Genomic DNA, 18,693 nt, shown 5'->3' on the forward strand with positions numbered 1-18,693 from the left:
TTTTTGTGCTAACACTTTTTAACCACTTATTACTTGACCATCACTTTCAGATGCATTACCTCATTTCTCAAAAGTGTTCAGGAACAAGTTATTTTTATTTCCACTTCAAAGATGAAGCAACTGAGGGCCAAAGAAGGAATCCAGGTTTACAGAAGCAGTAAATGGCAGAGCCAGGACTCAAACTCACTGCTTCTGACATCAAGTTATTTTCTTGTTCTACTTTACTCTGTATGAGGATAAGATTTGATACTTTCTCCTTATAAGAACCAGCAGTTTGATTTTTTTTAAGAAGAAAAAGATCTCAATGTGACTTAAATATAAATGCAATTTAAGACTCAGAAACAAGGCAATCACAGCTGCTAAATCTTTGCACCTGCCAAGTAAACAGCAGAAAGCAAAGCCAAGCAACGCTTCCTTTAAAATCGGAGGGACGTGAAACAAGCGAGACATTGAAACGGCACTCATTGTCCAGAAAAGACGAGGGGAAACTCCTTAACGTCTGGCTCTGGAGAAAGACACTCAGAATCAAGTTCTTGCAGAACTTCATGAGAGTATTTATCTTCAGTCTGGGATTTATGACAATCACCCAGTAGGTTCCAGCTGAGAAAAATGAGTTGTCAAGAAAAGGCAGTAACCACTGCAAGTACAAGCAACCATCAAAATGATAAAACTGTCACGTTTGTCCATATCAAGCAATGATTACATTCATCATGTCCAACTCCTGATACTTAATACTGTCTGCCAAGGAAGCTAAGTTCCATTTAGAGTTTTGCTGTTAGCACAAATATGTTTGAAAGAGATTTGACTGAATTTTTCACAAGTTTATAGAGCATGCAGTGAAACTGTCTCAAGAGGTGTCCACTGACTGATACGTGGAAAGATTTGCAAAAAGGGTATTTCAGCCCTAAGTAATTTGCAAAAATAGAGTTAGGTATTGATTTGGGGGACATGGGAGATCTCAAACAACTTGTGTTCTTATTTTTAGGGAAAAATTACACTTCAGTCACAAATTTGAGTGTGGTTTCCCCTCAGAGAGATTCTCCATTTTAGATCCTCAAGCATGAGAGGTATTGCTAAAATGACAGAAAAAAGGGATCAGAAATAGACTAAAAGGCAGAGAGGGGGGTAGGGAAGGCAGAGGGAGAGAGAGAGAAACAGGGACTAAGAATAAAAATCACAAAGAATATTTGATTATTTTGATCACTTTTTGGGAGCTACTTTGTTGTACGTTTATCCTCACCAAAAATTAATATTATTGAGTTCAAGGAATAAAAATGAGGATGGGAAGTAGGTGTCCCCCGTGTCCTCATGTTACAGGCTGGTAAACTTCTACTGCTCTCCCTGCTGCCTCTGACTTTTCTAAGCTTTTGTCTAGTTCAGCAGTTGCTCTACTACTTGCAGTACTAGAACAAGATCAGCAAAGAGCCAAAAGCTGGCCAGAAGGACTACTGTGGACCATATTCGATTTTTAGTGATTCTGAAGTTCCCTCTCATTGGCGACAGAAAAGTTTGTATTCTGGTCAATCAAGTCATTATTTTCTTGTCAAGGGCTTTCCATTTAACAGGCTTTAGCCAGCATGGAAAGGTACATTTTAAGGATTAGCTGGAAGATGTACTTGAGACATTTTTCTGAATTTCTAACATTTAAGGTTTCTGGCACTACCTGCATTGCCCACTGCATATCATGCTTCTCAATCTATTCTGCTGTCCTCCCACCGTTAATTCCCTCCTTTCAGCCCATTACTTTCTCTAGATACTCTCCTAATCTACAACTTTGCTCTCTCTCCAGCGATATCTTAACCCTTCATTTTGGTTCGTGACATTCAAGGATTACCTAAAGCAATGCTCTCCTGACATGTTAGCACCGTGAGATAGTGCCTGCTGCATGCTGCTTTTTCAGCCTCTCTACCACTGTTTCAGCCTTCTGGGTGGGTCTCAAACAACCTCCTACTATATCAGCAAGTTTGAATTTTAGAGGCTGGTTGGCATCTATTCTCCTCACCAACTACCACAAATAAAATTTTATGCTCATAGAGTTAAAATCACCAAGAAAATACACATGAGAGCTCTGTGTGTCTCTCATCCCCACCCTCCATCCCCTACACATGTTAAACTTGGCCCAATAACCACAGACCTGCAAAAAACCTTGATGAGATACAAGTTACAGAAACACAGTTAGTATGTCAAGTGTGCAAAAAAGGGCAAAACACATAATGATTTGGGGAAGAAAAATACGCACTAAAAATATGAGTGCTGAATGAGTGAACGCATTCGTGGAACAAAAAAGTCATGCAAAGATTCTACCACAAACACCTACAAATGATGGTCAGCCTTTTTCTTTCCTTTTAATTCATAGATGAGCTGAATCCAAAAGGGTACTGAAGGCAGGAGTGGTAACTGAGTAAAGTGATGACACGGTGAACCTAAACGGGAATAGAGAAAGGGGTACATGGCAGTCTCAGTAAGAAGGTTTGGGGTTTAATGCCCATGAGGATAAGACATTCTAAGGACCTGAGTTGGAACTGAGACTCCTGTGTAAAAGTCAGAATTCCTGAAAGCGTGCTTTTGACACTTCAGAACAGTGTTCTGTATAAATCCACCTGCTGGCAAAGGGAGACTACAAGGAAGATGAACTTTGATTAATAATACTGTGGAATTATGAACATTTGACTAATTAATATAGAAACATAAACCCAAGAGAAACATGAATATAAAATCTCCCCAAAGAAATACTCTTAAAACCTAAGACCCACATGAATTATTATAGAAGAATTTTAGCTCTGCCAAAAATGAGCTAAAAATAATTACAAAGAAACAATCCACTATGAGCTAGAGATGGCAGATTCAACATACAGGAGGATTAAATATCAGTAAATTCAGGGACATCCCTGGTGGTCCAGTGGCTAGGACTCCACACTCCCAATGCAGGGAGCCTGGGTTCAATACCTTCCGGTGATATAACTGTCTGAAAAAAATGTAAGAAATATACAGTCACAAGTAAAACTAATAATAAAGTTTAGCAAAGTTTTTTCAAGAAAACTGGTAGAAAAATACCAATATTGTTTCTATAATGAAGAAACAAAACAGGAAAATGTAATCATCTTTTGTCATTCCAGTGCTAGGTGTCAATCCAAGGAAAGCCCTTGTACACCTGCATACAGAGACAGAAATAAGGATACTTTCTTCAAAAAAATAAAAAGCTGTATGGGTATAAAGCATTAAGAAAATAAGAAAGAATCAACCAAACCATCCTTCAGTAGGAATTGATATATATTCACATAATGGGATAAAAGGCAATAATTAAAAGAATGACTTGCCAATCTGAATAAACTCAGAAACATAATGTTGAATGAAAAGTTAAGTTGCAAAAAGTAGGTTCAATATGATTATTTATCTAAACTCTCCCTAAAATATAATTTATGAATATGTGGACATGTAGGGAAAATATGAAAATATGTATAAGAATTATGCAGGAGAATAAAGCCTCTAACTTCACATACAAACTGACCCTTGAGCAATGCAGGGGTTAATCCATGTATAACTTATAGTCAGCCCTCCATATCCAAGGTTCCTCCACTTCCACAGATTCAACCATGGGCTCTTGGTACTGTAGTATTTACTATTGAAAAACATCTGCATATAAGTGGAATTGTACAGTCCAAATGCACAATGTTTAGGGTCAACTGTAGTTACTTTGGAGAAGGCAATGGCACCCCACTCCAGTACTCTTGCCTGGAAAATCCCATGGACGGAGGACGCTGGTCGGCCGCAGTCCGTAGGGTTGCTAAGAGTCAGACACGACTGAGCAACTCCACTTTCACTTTTCACTTTTCTGCACTGGAGAAAGAAATGGCAACCGACTCCAGTGTTCTTGCCTGGAGAATCCCAGGGACGGGGGAGCCTGGTGGGCTGCTGTCTATGGGGTTGCACAGAGTTGGACACGACTGAAGCGACTTAGCAGCAGCAGTAGTTACTTCTGTGTCTAGAACAGTAGGACTTCAGTCATATCTGGAATATTTTACATTCCATGAAAAAAATATCTGAAGTATATGTAGCAAATTTTAAGATTTGGTCTTGATGGTAGTACAGTGATGTCTGCTATATTATTTTCTCTGTTTGAATTACTTCATAATTAAAAACAACAGTGGAAAGATACTTATTGATCATGTTGACATTTTTACCAAGTTATACTTTTGATCAAGTTTTCTGATATCCCTATTATAATGCCTGGAATAATGTAGGTAAACTAAGTATTTTCTTTTATTTCATTTCTTTTGTTCCCATTGGATCTTACTCAAAATTTTGTTGCCCAATCTCAGAAGAAACTTACTTTTTTTAACATTTTGACTCCCTCCACCCATTTCTGTCCTCCTCACTGTGCCCCCACATCTGGAAACCACAAATCTGCTCTGTATTTATGAATTTTTATTTTCCTTTTTAAATTCCACATATGTATTCCACATATTTAGATTCAACAATCATATAAAGTATTTGTCTTTGACTGGTTTCACTTAGCATAATGCCCTTGGGATCCATATATGCTGTCACAAATGACAGTATCTTAATTCTTTTTGATGGCTGAATAATACTCCATTGGGGGGGGAAATATATATATATATATATATACACACACACACCACACACACATATATCTACAAACCACAATTGCATTATCCATTAATCTACTGTCAGACACTGAGGTTGTTTCTATACCTTGATTATTATAAATAGTGCAGCAACAAACATGGGGTGTTTATAACAAAAAGTGTTTAATGAATGAAATATGTGAGAATCATGAAAGCCACTTTTCACCTCTTTCCCTTTCAGTTTCTACTTTATTCTATTGATACTTCATGTCCTCTTTTTTCTTTCTCCTCCTTGTTTCAGAGAAGTCACTGATATGTCTTAAACTTCTATGCAAAGCAAGAACAATAACACAGCAAGAAAAAGAGTAAACTATCTTTCCTTTCCAAGATTTTTAGACTTATATTTTGTGTCAGGTTAAGGCATAGAAAGATTAAATGATGTCTTCTGTGGTTTGCTCTACTTGTCAAGCTCATCATTCACAGACTAGAGGCCTGACAATCTTTAGACACAGAGCTTCCAGCCAATAAATTCAGCCGCTTACTTTAAGGTTTGGTTCAACTTTTAAGAAAATTTAAAATAAAACTGCTACCAGGGGGATGGACATGGGTTGGGGTGGACTCTGGGAGTTGGTGATGGACAGGGAGGCCTGGTGTGCTGAGGTTCATGGGGTCACAAAGAGTTGGACACGACTGAGCAACTGAACTAAACTGAGCCAGGAGGATAAGGATGATGACAGATGACTTATTCTAAATCTCCTCTGTTGCTGCTGCTGCTAAGTCATTTCAGTCGTGTCCAACTCTGTGCGACCCCATAGACGGCAGCCCACCAGGCTCTCCCGTCCCTGAGATTCTCCAGGCAAGATCACTTTAAAATTTTATTTTTGTTGTGACAAAAGAGTCAGAGTTTTAACATTGAAAACCATAGTGTCAAACACTTCTATCCTTTTCCCACGATCAGTGGGAGAGAGGGCTCCTTTTTATTTGTCACGATTTCAATATGAACAACAGCAACTAGACCCACAATAGATATAATATAGAGATATTGACTGAAAGGAGTTATTCTTGACCTTGCATGGCAAATTAAGAGTATTAAGAATATATGCTGTGTTTAAAGATGAGTTCTTTGTTTACTCTTTCAAAGATATAGTTTGCGTCTGAGTATCTTAACTTATATCAACACTTCTGTCCCAATGTAATCTCTATTTCCACCTGGTTTTGCAATACAAATAGGTTCACAGGTATCACCAGAAAATAAATCATCAAGTAATATTTGCCCATCTAAACTACCAAGGGATATCTATAAAGTGAAACTTGAGGATCAGCCAAACATTATTAGTTGGCGCAGATGATATTATCAAAATCATTCAACTGACTATATAGACAGCTACAGTTATTTCAAGAGCTAGAAGATAAAAAAAAAAACCCAAACATTTCATTGATTCATAGGTTATGGTTAAACAGCACATGCACTGAAAGTACATTTTTGCCAGCATCAGTAATGGTTTAACTCAAGTGATACAGGCGATAAAACAGATCAACATGCATATTCCTCCCATACTCAAAGCCAAAAAGGTCTCCTGCCTGATTATGTAAGAACGTGCTACAGCCAATCCTTAGGATGGAGAGACTATGCAAGCTGCTACCAGAAAGGAAACTCAGGACATTTACTTCTCAGCTCTTCACATCATCATATTTTAAACACAATTTTCTGGATAAAAACCAATGTGTTAGATGCCCTTTCTCTTGAAGAAGGCAAAAATAATATCATCTCTGGCAAATCAATACCTTATTTTGTGAAAACCTGGAGTAGCTTTTTTCATCATATTATTCCAAATTACCTAAAATTTTCATGTCTTTGTCTCTTCTATAGCAAACATTATGGAAAGGGAGGTACAGTGGGGAAAGGATGCCAAGAAGTTTAACCAAAAGATGCTGGACAAATTGTTTGCTGGCCTGAAGTTGGGGCATCTCAACAAAATCATTTAAAACCCAAAAAATTGCACACTATATAAGTTCTCAATATCCCAGTAAAAAAAAATGCCTAGTGAAGATAGTCAACTCTAAGAAATTTTCTTCTTTATATTGCATCCAAGGCCAAAGGTCAATAATATCATCTATAAACCTTGTTTATTGAATTCTTGAAATAATGATATTGATTTTTTAAAGAAACAATTTAATCAAAATGTTGCATTCATAATTAACAATATATTCAAATCACCACTGAAAATAAAAGAAATCTAGTAAGACACAATTATTTTGGACCCTATAGATGAAGCTTCTTGTCCTATGGCTTCCTATTTAAGAAACACGTTGCATAACTTATTCTTTACCAATGTTTCTGCTATAAAAATTTCATTATCAATCATAAGAGTAAATAATTCTATAAAATAATCCAAGTTCTCAGCATAAAACTGCTACAATTCCAGTTTTTCTGTAAAGGTAAATAAATACACCTACCTCAACAAATATAAAACACGGGATGATGGAATAACTTCGTTGAGTGTTGTTTCCTACGGCCATTTCTTACATGTAGCAAGGCTGTACCGTCTAAAACTGTCCAGGCTGAAATAGAAATAGATGGCATGGTGTAAGAACCATATGTTTAGAAGTCCCTTAGGTATGCACATAAAAATATCAGCTGCCCTTTAGATAAGCAAGCTGTGTACAAACAAGGCAAAATACTGATCTACAGCACAGTCAAATCAGATTAATTGTAAGTCCAGAGAAAAGAGACTGAGGTTTACTAACCATAAACAGTCTCTGAGCCTAAATGACCAAGCAGGTAGCCCCTGTGCACACAGATATAGTGCACAGAGTTTTAATTGCCTGGTGCGCACAGTGCCTGAACCCAGTAGATTGTGCTCGTGCCACAAATGCAATTTTTGCTACAACACATTTTTTACTGTCCATTCTGCGTGAATCTCTTCTGTGCCTGATCCGTGCAGTTTGCAGTCTAAGGATTTGTTCATTTTTGCCTTTGCCTCTTCCTTTGGAGCTGCCATTTAGGACTGAGGCACTAATCCCCGACTTCCTTTCTTGACCACTCTTCGCCCTTGCTCCCTTGACTACAGTGCTATTCACTATGGATTAATACATCACTGATCCCTCTCACTGGGTTCCCTCAGCCATGTCTCTCTCTCTCTCTCTGTTCTAAACACAAAACATTGACACCATAAACTTTCTCCTATAAGAATAGTAGTTGGGCAACAGCAGATTATTTCAAATATTTGTTAGAACTCTTCTGTCCTACTTTGAACTGAAAATAGTTGTGTATTAGAAGATCAGTTAATTTTGGCTCTTCTTAATAACAACAACGAAATAGAGATTCCAGGCTTTTCTGAAACTTCCATGGCCTGATAAAAAGAATTTTCCACCAAACCTTTCATTCTCTATTCAAGCAATACTTAATATGTTTCATGTACCTGCTCCTGAGAATTATTTTTTGTTTGTTCTGTTTCTGTGTCAGATTTCCCATAGTTCTTATGGACTGTGGCAAGAAAAGTGGTACAGGGACTACTGGCCCATGCAACTGGCCGGCTGCATTTTTTCTTAAAGGTCATGAGTTAATGTTTTTTAACTTAACTCTGTCTTTATGCCCATTCTTACTTTTTTCCAAGATAAAACTTTAAAAAATATTTCTTTCTCCTTATGAAAATGTTTCTATTAAAATTGGATATTATCTGTTATAAAATACTCATAATAAATCTTTTATTTCACCATTCTATTTCATAATTTAGGGATAAATAATATTTTTTACAATTAGAAACTCATAAATAGAACACATTTGAGTTGATTTGGCAACCATGTATTGGTTTCATTTTACCCTTACTTAACCCAAGTATCTTAGAATTCATTTATCAGTATTTATGATATTTTTAACTTTTTATTTTATATTGGAATATAGCCAATTAATAATGTTGTGATATGTTAGTATTTATGATTTAGATGAGTCCTGCTGTTAGTATCAACTAAATACAGTGCCTTATATCTGAAAAGTAAATTAAGTTTTTAATCACCTTGAAGTAGGTAGGGGCACCAGAAAAACAAAGGCATCAGACACGCCCAGTATTTTAGATGGCCTCTCCATACAATTCATAAAAAATAGCAATGAAATGGAGAGTACAACACAAGCTTTGGGATATCACATAAAATTCACCTTTCTCTTCACTCTTCTGGTTCAAAACACAACCTAGCTTTTTATACATGTATGAAGACTAAATATATACACACACATATATACACACACATATGTATCTGTGTAGTATACATAATTAGTAACTATAATGGGGTTTCTTTCACATATAATGCACCCATTTCAAGTGTAAAATTCAATGATATTTTAGTAAATTTACCAAGCGGTACAATGATGAACACAAAACTTTTAGCACTTTTTCCTTCACCCCCAAAGAATTCTCATTCCCATGATCACCTCACTCACCCCTCTCCAGCCCAGCTAGTCACTAATCTACTCTCTGTCTCTACAGATTCGCTTTTTCTGGATATTTCAAATAAATAGAATCATATAATTTGTGGTCTCTTGATCTGGATTCTTGTACAAAACAAAAGCATGTTTTTGAAGTTTATTCATGTCATAGTTCACATATCAGTAATTTTTCCTTTTTATTACTGATCTATTCCATTGTATGGATATAGAGCCTTTACCAACTGGTGGAAATGTAGGCTGTTTCTAATTTTTGCTGTATCCAACATTAGGTTGTATCCAATATTATCATTATGCAGTGATGTTAAGAACATCTTGTGTTTATTTTCATTTCTCATTGTCATTCTAGTGGGTGTGGGATAATAGCTCATTGTGGTTTTCATTTTGTAAATAACAAATGATATTGAGCATCCTTTTAGGTGTTTATTGCCCATTATTCTATCTTCTTCTGTAAAATAACCAAATCATAAAAACACAAAAGATTTGAATATTTTCAAGATAAAAGCGTTTTTTGTATATTTTGGATACAAGTCTCTTACCAGAATATATTTTGTCTTCTGACTATTAATGTGCCTTGGTATGGATTCCTTTAGGTTTATCCTGCTTAGAGATTTCTTAATACTTAGATCTATCAGTTTAGGTTTTTCCCAAGTCTGGGGAAATTTTCAGCCATTATTCCTGGAATACTTTTTTAACCCACTCTTTCCTCTCCTTCTGGGACTCCAGTGACATGAATATTAGATCTTTTGTTGCAGTCCATCCATCATGTCCAGGAGACTCTTATTACCCCATCCCCACCCCAGTCTATTTTCCCTCTGTTGTTCAGATGGGGTATTTTCTCTTATTCTGTTCTCAAGTTCACTGATTCTTTCCTCTATCATCCCCATATGGTGCTGAGCCAAGTCCATCCACTGAGTTTATTTTAGTTGTTATATTTCTTAATTCTAAAATTTCCATTTGATTTTTCTTTCTGTTTTCTATTCCTTTGCTGAAACTCTTTCTTCACTGAGACTATTTTTTCATTTGTTTCAAGCATGTCTACAATTATTTATTAAAGCATTTTTATGATGGCCACTTAAATTTTTGTCAGACAATTCTATATCCTCTTGTTTTCAGTTCAGTTCAGTTTAGTAGCTCAGTCGTGTCCGTCTCTTTGCGACCCCATGAATCGCAGCACACCAGGCCTCCCTGTCTATCACCAACTCCCAGAGTTCACTCAAACTCACGTCCATCGAGTCAGTGATGCCATCCAGCCATCTCATCCTCTGTCATCCCCTTCTCCTCCTGCCCCCCAATCCCTCCCAGCATCACAGTCTTTTCCAATGAGTCAACTCTTCGCATGAGGTGGCCAAAGTACTGGAGTTTCAGCTTCAGCATCATTCCTTCCAAAGAAACCCCAGGGCTGATCTCCTTCAGAATGGACTGGTTGGATCTCCTTGCAGTCCAAGGGACTCTCAAAAGTCTTCTCCAACACCATAGTTCAAAAGCATCAATTCTTCAGCGCTAAGCTTTCTTCACAGTCCAACTCTCACATCCATACATGACCACTGGAAAAACCATAGCCTTGACTAGACTTAGGTGTCTGTTAATGATCTGTTCTTATTCAGTTTGCCATTTTCTTGGTTCTTGGTATGCAGAGTGATTTTTTATTGACCTTGGGTTGTTACATTATAAGACTAAAGATCCTGTTGAAAGCTTATGTCTTTTCATACCTCCTCTGACACTCCTCCAGTAGATACAGGGATGTCACCTTGTTACTGCCACATGAAGGTGGAAGTCCAGGTCCTCTCCCTGGCCCCCTGTGATAGCTAGTTGGTGAGTGGCCCCGTTCACTAGGCAAGAGGAGAGTTCAGGCTCCTCAGTAAGGCCCACTGATACCACCAGGGCTGGGAGAGGGTATGTACCTCTTTATTGCTCCCCACTCGGCCTCCACTGACCCTGTGGTTTTGCTAATGCTGTGTAATGTAAAACTGAATTTCCACTAGGCCCACTCTGATACCACTCCAGTGGGGAGGAAGCACGGGTGCCTCATTACCGCCTGATGGGGGTTGAAGTCTAGGCTCCTCCTGTGTTCTCCCCTGACACCGGAACAGGGGTGGGGGCCAACTTGTTGCTGGCCAGTGTGAATTAAAGTCTTGGCTCCCTACTTGGCCTTCTCTGATACAACCCCAGCAGAAGTTTGGAGGAGTCTGCTTATAGCCTGGCAAGGGCAGAAGTCCAGGGTCTCTGCATAGCCTTTGCTGATAGAGATAGAGGTAGGACTGCAGTTTTTTTTTCTGTGGTTTTGGATATAGTCAAAGGGTTAATTTCTAAAAGTTTTCTGCACTGCTAAGCTGCCCTTTTCCCAGTGCTTTGGCTAGAAAAGCAGCAGCTTTTCTTGGGGCTGTTTCATCTGAGAGTATCAGTATCCCAGTTTGCTAGCTTCTCTGATATCCAGTCTGAGATACGAGGCAAAAAGGAAATCCTGGGAACTCAATATTGTGCTGGTTCTTATGTGAAGCCTCCACCAGTCCACCATTCCTTCCTCTGAGCTTTGTCTGTTTACATGTAACATTCAAGATTTTTGGTTGATTTAGTGGGAGGAATGGGGAAAGTCCATGTTACTCCATCCTTTCAGAAGAACTTGTTAGAAGTCTTTTTAAAGGAGCACCACAACGGCAGGGACCAAAGTTCTCATGTAGCCCAGCCCTGCTGTGTCCTCATGAATTTGAGTCTTTTTGTGCCCAAGGTTTCAAAATATCAGAATAGCAACATTTGTTTGTTTATTTGTGAGTCCCTAATTCATGCCTGGTATCCCATTAGGCACAATTAGAAGTAATGAATTAACCAAACACTCCATATTTAAGGGGCTAATAGTCATCAAGAAAAAGCTGTTATATTTGTTTATATATTTTTCAATCAGTTATAAGAGGGATAATGGCAGCATGGATGACCAATTCTAACTCTGGAGGTCAGGGAGTTATCCAATTGGCAGAGTAGATACACTGTTTGGGACCCCCAATACTTTTGGGAGCCTCTGAAAATGTTTAATTTCTTTTAAAATAATAAGTGTTTAGGTTAGGTACAAGAATATTTAATGTATTATTAAATTCAGTTTTATACTAATTCAACTGTAAAATATAAATTTTAATTTTAATAGAGAAAGGGGTCTACAAAGGCAAAATTGCTTAGAGTCCACAATCGTAATGAGATAGTCCTCGTTGGGAAAAGTTAAGGAAAAGTTTCTTAGAGGAGAAGGCTATTTATGTTGTTTAAAATAAAGGTAGCTGCTCCCCTATCAGAGGAGGACAAGTGAAGTATTTTTAGCTAACGGGAACAGCAAGAGCTAAGGCTCCAAAGATATAAATTGACTTAACATATGTTTGCGAAGATAAAAACACCACCAGCTCAAATGTATGAAAACATTCAAGGTGTTACCAAAATTTGTTTATGTACATGTAGAATTTTATGCACAAACTCAGAAGTTAGAAGACCTCAAGGATAAGAAATATAAGGTTGGTCCATTTATATATCAGATAGGAGCATGGGGAAAAAAAGAGAATATTGACAGACTACTGTTTCCTACTAATTAACTGAGAGCTCATTTCTAGGCAGTAGGGACATTAAAAATCAGACCTGTCCAATAAAGGAGTCAATGACATCTCATGTGTTTCCACTGGATTTTCCATGTAATTCCCTTTTGCTCATGAAGAGTGTAACAATTCTTAGTCAATCTAGGACAAATGCACAAATAATGGCTGATTATAAAGAATCTGTTTCAGTGAGACTCAGAATGGATATGGATGGAGCACAGTCATAGATAGATGAGGATAAACCTCACCGATTTCTATGTTATGCAAAGTTAGCTCCAGTTGACCAGTCAAATAAAGTATCAACAGCAAGGAACAAAAATGCCCTTGAGAAAGAGTCCCCATGATTCAGTGGATCTTCTGCACAGCCTTGATGTGAATCCAATATTTTCAGTGGCCAAAGTCACAGCCTGAGGTTCTTCTCAGCAGCCCAGAGTCTATGATTTTAGGGATGCTAGATCTTGCTTTTTTTATACAGAATATTTTAAGCTAATTTTGCTCAAAATGCTGTGGTGATTCCCTTCAAAGTTAGGATGATATGAATTTATTGAGTTCACTAAAACAAAAGTCTAAAAAACAAACAGGTAACAACAAGGCCACCAAAAACGTATTTTTATGAGTAACCCCAAGAATTCTGCACTCTGAGGCCACACTGATTCAGGACAGTGTTTCTCAACCCCGTCACTGTTGAATAATATTGTGGGCTTCATAATTCTTTGTTGTGAGGGGCTGTCCTGAGCATCATTAGATGTTTAGTTAAATCCCTGGCCTCTACCTACAAGATGCCAATGGTAGCAACCCTCCTCCTCAAATACTGTAACAACTTAAAATGCTTCTAGACATCGCCAGTTATTCCCCTCCAAGGTGGGAGAGAGCAGGGGATGGAGACAGACTGCGGGGAGAACCATTAATTTTAAAGGATCGAAAGCAGAGGCCCTAGGACATTAGAATTTTGAGCTGATGAAGCTCTTTCTTCACTAAGGATAAAGGCCACATTTTAGCACAAGGGGACAAACTTGTTGCTGTTTAGTACCTAACAGAGGGAAATATGGAAATTGCTGAGATGTTTTATCCGCATCTGGGGGGGAAACAAAGGGCATCTCATGTCAGAGACCATCACTGGAGTGATAATAAAGCTATTATAAGTGGTATTGTTACCACTTTGAACCTCTAAAGAAAGCAGGGCTGTTTTATACATTGAGGCCTTTAGGCCCAGTTCCTAGGGCTGACGAGTTATTTAACAGTCCATGAGAATATACAAGAAATAAACAAAAAGGGCACTAAAGCTCTGTAAAATCCAATAAATGTGTACATATATACCTAAAAATGTAAAATTCTTGCAATTTCATTACTCAATTTACTGTTAGCAATCTGAAAGTGATTTATAGGCAAAATTCTTTATTCTAAAAATTCCTTTGCAAAGAACCTTTAATTGTAAAATTAGTGACTCAGAAAAATAATTTCCAAAGAAAAAGTCATAAAAGTCTTTTCATTTTGCCACAAAATAAAGATGTACTGTTAGATGATTCATTATGTGTTTATCTTTGTATAGAGTGAGGTCTCAAAAAGTGAGTGTCAAAAACAAGCTTAAACAACCTTAAAATAGCCCTGGAGGGATTCTGCTTTCAGCCAAGCGAAAGTAACTAAGACTGGATTTCATGCCTGGCATAACTGAAAAATAGAGACAAAATAAATGAGCCGATGGTATTCAAGACATTGGCTGTGAGGCAATGAAGGGCAGTGATCCCTGAAAGATGGGAACAAACAGAGGCAAGCCCCGCAATTGCCCTCGCTTACTGCCTGGAGAGTGTCTCCAGCCCAGGGCACAGAGAGGAAAACCCAGAAGAATGGCCTGTGGTCTCCCTGAGCTGAGCAGACAGCACTGGGAATGTGGGGAGGCCCAAGAGACTGGAGTTCACAAGGGAGAGGACCAGAGAGGAGAGTTCTGCACAGAGAGAGCTGGGTTCCCTGCTGAGGGTCCCCTAGGTGCAGGGGTCCCCAACCTCCAGGATCTGAGGTGGAGCTGATGTAATGGTAATAGAAATAAAGTGTACAATAAATGCAATGTGTTTAAATCGTCTTGAAACCACACCCTCCAACCCCCAGTCGGTGGAAAAACTGTCTTCCATGAAATCTATCCCTGGTGCCAAAAAGTTTGGGGGTCTCTGCGAATTTTTGGCAGAGTACTAATGAGCATGGGAGAAACTAGCTAAGGCCGGGAGGGAAACCATTCAAAAGGATTAGAGTGAAATTATCATCAGGGCTCACACAAGGCCAAGAATACTTCCTGTTCCCACCAACCCAAATGAAAAGACACCTAACTCATCAGAGAGAAGGTAGAAGACTTCAGTTTAGGTTAACTAATAACTCTGATATGAAAACATTCCTTATCCAGGGACCACAAGTATTCCTTACAGAGTTTTTTTTTCCTTTGTTATAGGATACTGAAAATTTACTGAGATTCTGGGCCACTGAATGACTTGTTTTTCCCCAGTATCAGGGGGCCTCAGAAACAAGAATATCCATGACTCAGGTCACATCAAAGGAACCTCTGAGTGAGTTTTACAACACTCAATGTGGTGAAACTTTCTAGGATTTATTCAAAATTGGATTGGTGTAGGATTGAAATGAGATTATGTCTAGCAAGGGGAAAAATAGGACTTTTTTCTACAGGATCCACATCTTAATTAGAGGTATGGCAGAGAGGATTAGAGTAGAAAAGGGAAAACTAAAAGGCAAAAAATGAGTTGTGCCAGTTACATTTCATTTTGTTCCCCTGTACTAAGGGTGAGCCAGAATCCCCTAATCCAGCTCATCTTTAACACATGTTAAATAGGCATTAACTTCCCTGGTGGCTCTGAGCTGCCCCTCACTGTTCTGGATCAATTCTATTCAGTACATTATCTCCAACCAGCATCTCAGTAGGCCTTTAATTTCTCAAAGCTGGAAAACCTAACTATGTTTTGTTTTTGTTTTTTTTTAAGCAACTAAGACATTAAGAGACAGGAATAAATCAAATGAGATTGTAGATGAGTGTAAAAGAGATTTCATCACAAGATGATGTGGGATTTAAGACTGTACTACTTAGATTTTCAAGAGAAATGCTGTACTCTGTTCAATTTGAGAGATGCTTTTCAAAGCTTGTAAAGATGCTTTTCAAAGCTTGTGAAAAATGACAAAGTGAAAACCCTACATTAAGGACAGTAGCATTGACACCCTCTTTCTTTGTCCAGTCTCTCCCCTCCACAGTGCCTCACTCACAGCTGGATCCATGGTCCAGCCCTTGAGCTAGCCCAGCATCAGGCAGAGATACAAAGAACAGGAGACCTACAATACAGGGAACTCTAGAGTTCAGTCAAATCTTTACAAAATAAAAATTTGTGGGGGTAGGGGGTCTGTGAGGATGCCAGGGCCCCAGATTGGTCTTGAGTGGCTTCTCAGACCTGCGCATAATTCCAGGTTCCCTCTGGGCTCCCATATAACATTGGCTAGGTCTGTATGACCAGCCGTTAGCTTTGTTCCTGCTGCTTAAATCTGATGAATTTCTCTCATACCTCAATCTCTTTTCAGGTCTGCCTGCACACTCCTGTCTGAACTTCACCCAGTAACTAGGACTCAGATGCCCATTTATCTAGGTGAGTCCTTTGAACCCACAAGTTATACCTGGTTCACACTTTAGCCCTAGTCCTGAATGGATGGTCTGCAAGACAACCACTGCCCCTGGCTACTAGAGGATGACTTGACACCTCGGAGTACCAGTGATGGGCCTCTCACAACGAAGGCAGAAGATGGCCTGGCTAATGACTGAGCTTGTTAATTTGTTTTGACTATGTTACATCTTTCTAGTCTCATTTTGTAACAATCTTCACCTCATGCCCATCCCCAGCCTCCTAGTACTCCAGCCACTCACTCAGTTTTAGCAACATCCTAAGCTCTTTCTCACCTCTGGACTCTCATGCACTCCAGCATGGAGAATTTTTCCTCCTCCATTATTTGCCCCACTTTCAGATTTGCAGTTAAACACCATTTTCAATGGGAAAGTTTCCTTAATTGCCTTGACTGGTTCAGTTCTATTACACACTGTCATGCTCCTTCAGAGTACGTATTGTGCAATTGCCTAATATCTCTTTTCTAGGAATGTTTGCCTTGCTCAGCACTGTAAATTTAGTAATTTGCACAGACCCTGCACATTGGGTATGTGCACAGTCAAAGGTGACACTAACAGTGTGCCTAAGCCACTCAGCTCTGTCGTTTGATTTCACATTTGCCCTGGGTCCACTCCTTACTCCTGACCCAGCCCTCATCTGGGTCTTGGTCAGTCTTTTCCAGGTCCTGCATGAACTCAACAGTATAGGTCTTGGGTCAAGACATTTGACCCACCTCAACTAGCTAAGACCCACTATAACTTGGACCCAAAAAAGCAATGAAGAATAAAGTGTCTGAAAGTCCTAGAAATCAAAACATAAACCAGAACACATTTTAAAATGTAAAATTGAAAGGGGAAATCATTCCACTGGATTCCACCTCTGGTACTTTCGAGTGGGGGGTTCAGGATTGGGAACATGTGTACACCCGTGGCGGATTCATGTTGATGTACGGCAAAACCAATACAATATTGTAAAGTAAAAAAAAAAAAAGGCAAAAAAAAAAAGAAAACAACATAACAAAACTGCTTCAGACGGCTGCTTTAAAAGGTACATGCCTCCAAGGTAAAAGTTTAAATTGGAAAAAAAGAATCCAAATCTATCCAAAAGTAAGCCAACTCTGTTATAGACTGATCTAAAAACAAGGAGCACAAGGATGACTCAGACCACAAAGCTCAGCAGGCGACCTGAGACAGCGGGAGGAAAGCAGAGAGCTTGCGAATGTCAAACTTGCTGACGGGAACAAGGACCCAGGGCCATCTGATGGGCCACTATCAGGAGAATTGCTCAACAGATAACAAGACAGTGCCCAGACCAGAAGGTCAGTCCCTAACTTCTTTTTCAATTCAATTCAGTTGATACTGTTTACCCCTAATTTCCACTAGGAAAAAGGAACAACAACAAGAAAAAAGCTGGAGGAGTAGCAGGACTCAAAGAACTTTTAATTACCAAGCAGAAGTTAATGTCTCTTTCAATAAAATCAAAGGCTAGAAGGAAATGAGGTTTTGATGCTCAGTTAAACTGAAACCTTGAAGCATCAGAGCAAGAACCAGAAGTGTGCATGCATGTGCGTGTGTGTGCACACACGCGGACTGGGATGGACACACACATACACACACTTCCCCCTCAGAAAGGCTTAAAGATAGGGAAAGTTCCAGACAAATGTTGTGCTCACAGCTTAAATTCTAAAGAAAAGAGGTAGGGAATATGCTGAATTGCTCTTATAAAGTAGTGAATATGATTTTTAAATATAATTAAGTACAGATCTACCTTGATTTATGGTGGAAGTACATCCTGATAGACTCATCATTATCTGGAAATAGCCTAAGTAGAAAATGTATCTAATTCACATTAAGTTACCAAACATCTTAGCATAGCCTAGCCTACAGAACACTTACAATTAGCCTGCAGTTGGGCAAAGCCATCTAACACAAAGCCTGCTTTACAATAAAGTACTATCTCAGTTAATTTACTGAATACTGTACTGAGTATGAAAAAGAAAATGCTTGTATGGGTACAAACTGGTTGTAAGTGTATCAGTTGTTTATCCTTGAGATCGTACGGCAAACGGAGCTGCAGCTCAGGATCTTGCCCAACATCAGAAGACACTATACCTCATTTGCTCGCCCTGGAAAAGATCACAGTTTGATCTTCAGCCTTTCTGCTGAGAATGGCTTTCACACCATTACAGAGTTGAAAAGTATTAAATCCAACCATATTAAGTCGGGAACTGGATGTATTTATATTCTCCTGCATCTGGCTCTAGTTATTAAACTTCAAATATAATTTCAAAAGCAATTGAAGTTAACAAAATTTGTAATGATGTTATGATCTGTTGTAGGACTGACTATATTAAAGGCAAAGATTGTTTTATTGTGGTCTCTCACATCATTCCAGTGAAAATTGCCCATTGATCAGATTTGCAATCAACTTGCACTATGTAAGTTTGTCCT

At 38.6% G+C, this 18,693-nt stretch overlaps 1 protein-coding gene across 4 annotated transcripts in view; it reads right to left on the reverse strand.

The window, feature by feature from the left end:
* PLPPR1 (phospholipid phosphatase related 1) overlaps nt 1-18,693 on the reverse strand; it is a 592,616-nt gene that overhangs the window by 139,559 nt on the left and 434,364 nt on the right. For all 4 annotated transcript variants that reach the window (XM_070375192.1, XM_070375193.1, XM_070375191.1 and 1 more), the window contains one exon: nt 7,044-7,148. In XM_070375192.1, coding sequence (XP_070231293.1) covers nt 7,044-7,106 — 63 coding nt within the window. In that variant the 5' untranslated portion in view covers nt 7,107-7,148. The remainder of the gene's footprint in view (nt 1-7,043; nt 7,149-18,693) is intronic.

Source organism: Bos mutus, chromosome 8 (assembly GCF_027580195.1).
Source record: "Bos mutus isolate GX-2022 chromosome 8, NWIPB_WYAK_1.1, whole genome shotgun sequence".
Lineage (NCBI taxonomy): Eukaryota > Metazoa > Chordata > Mammalia > Artiodactyla > Bovidae > Bos > Bos mutus.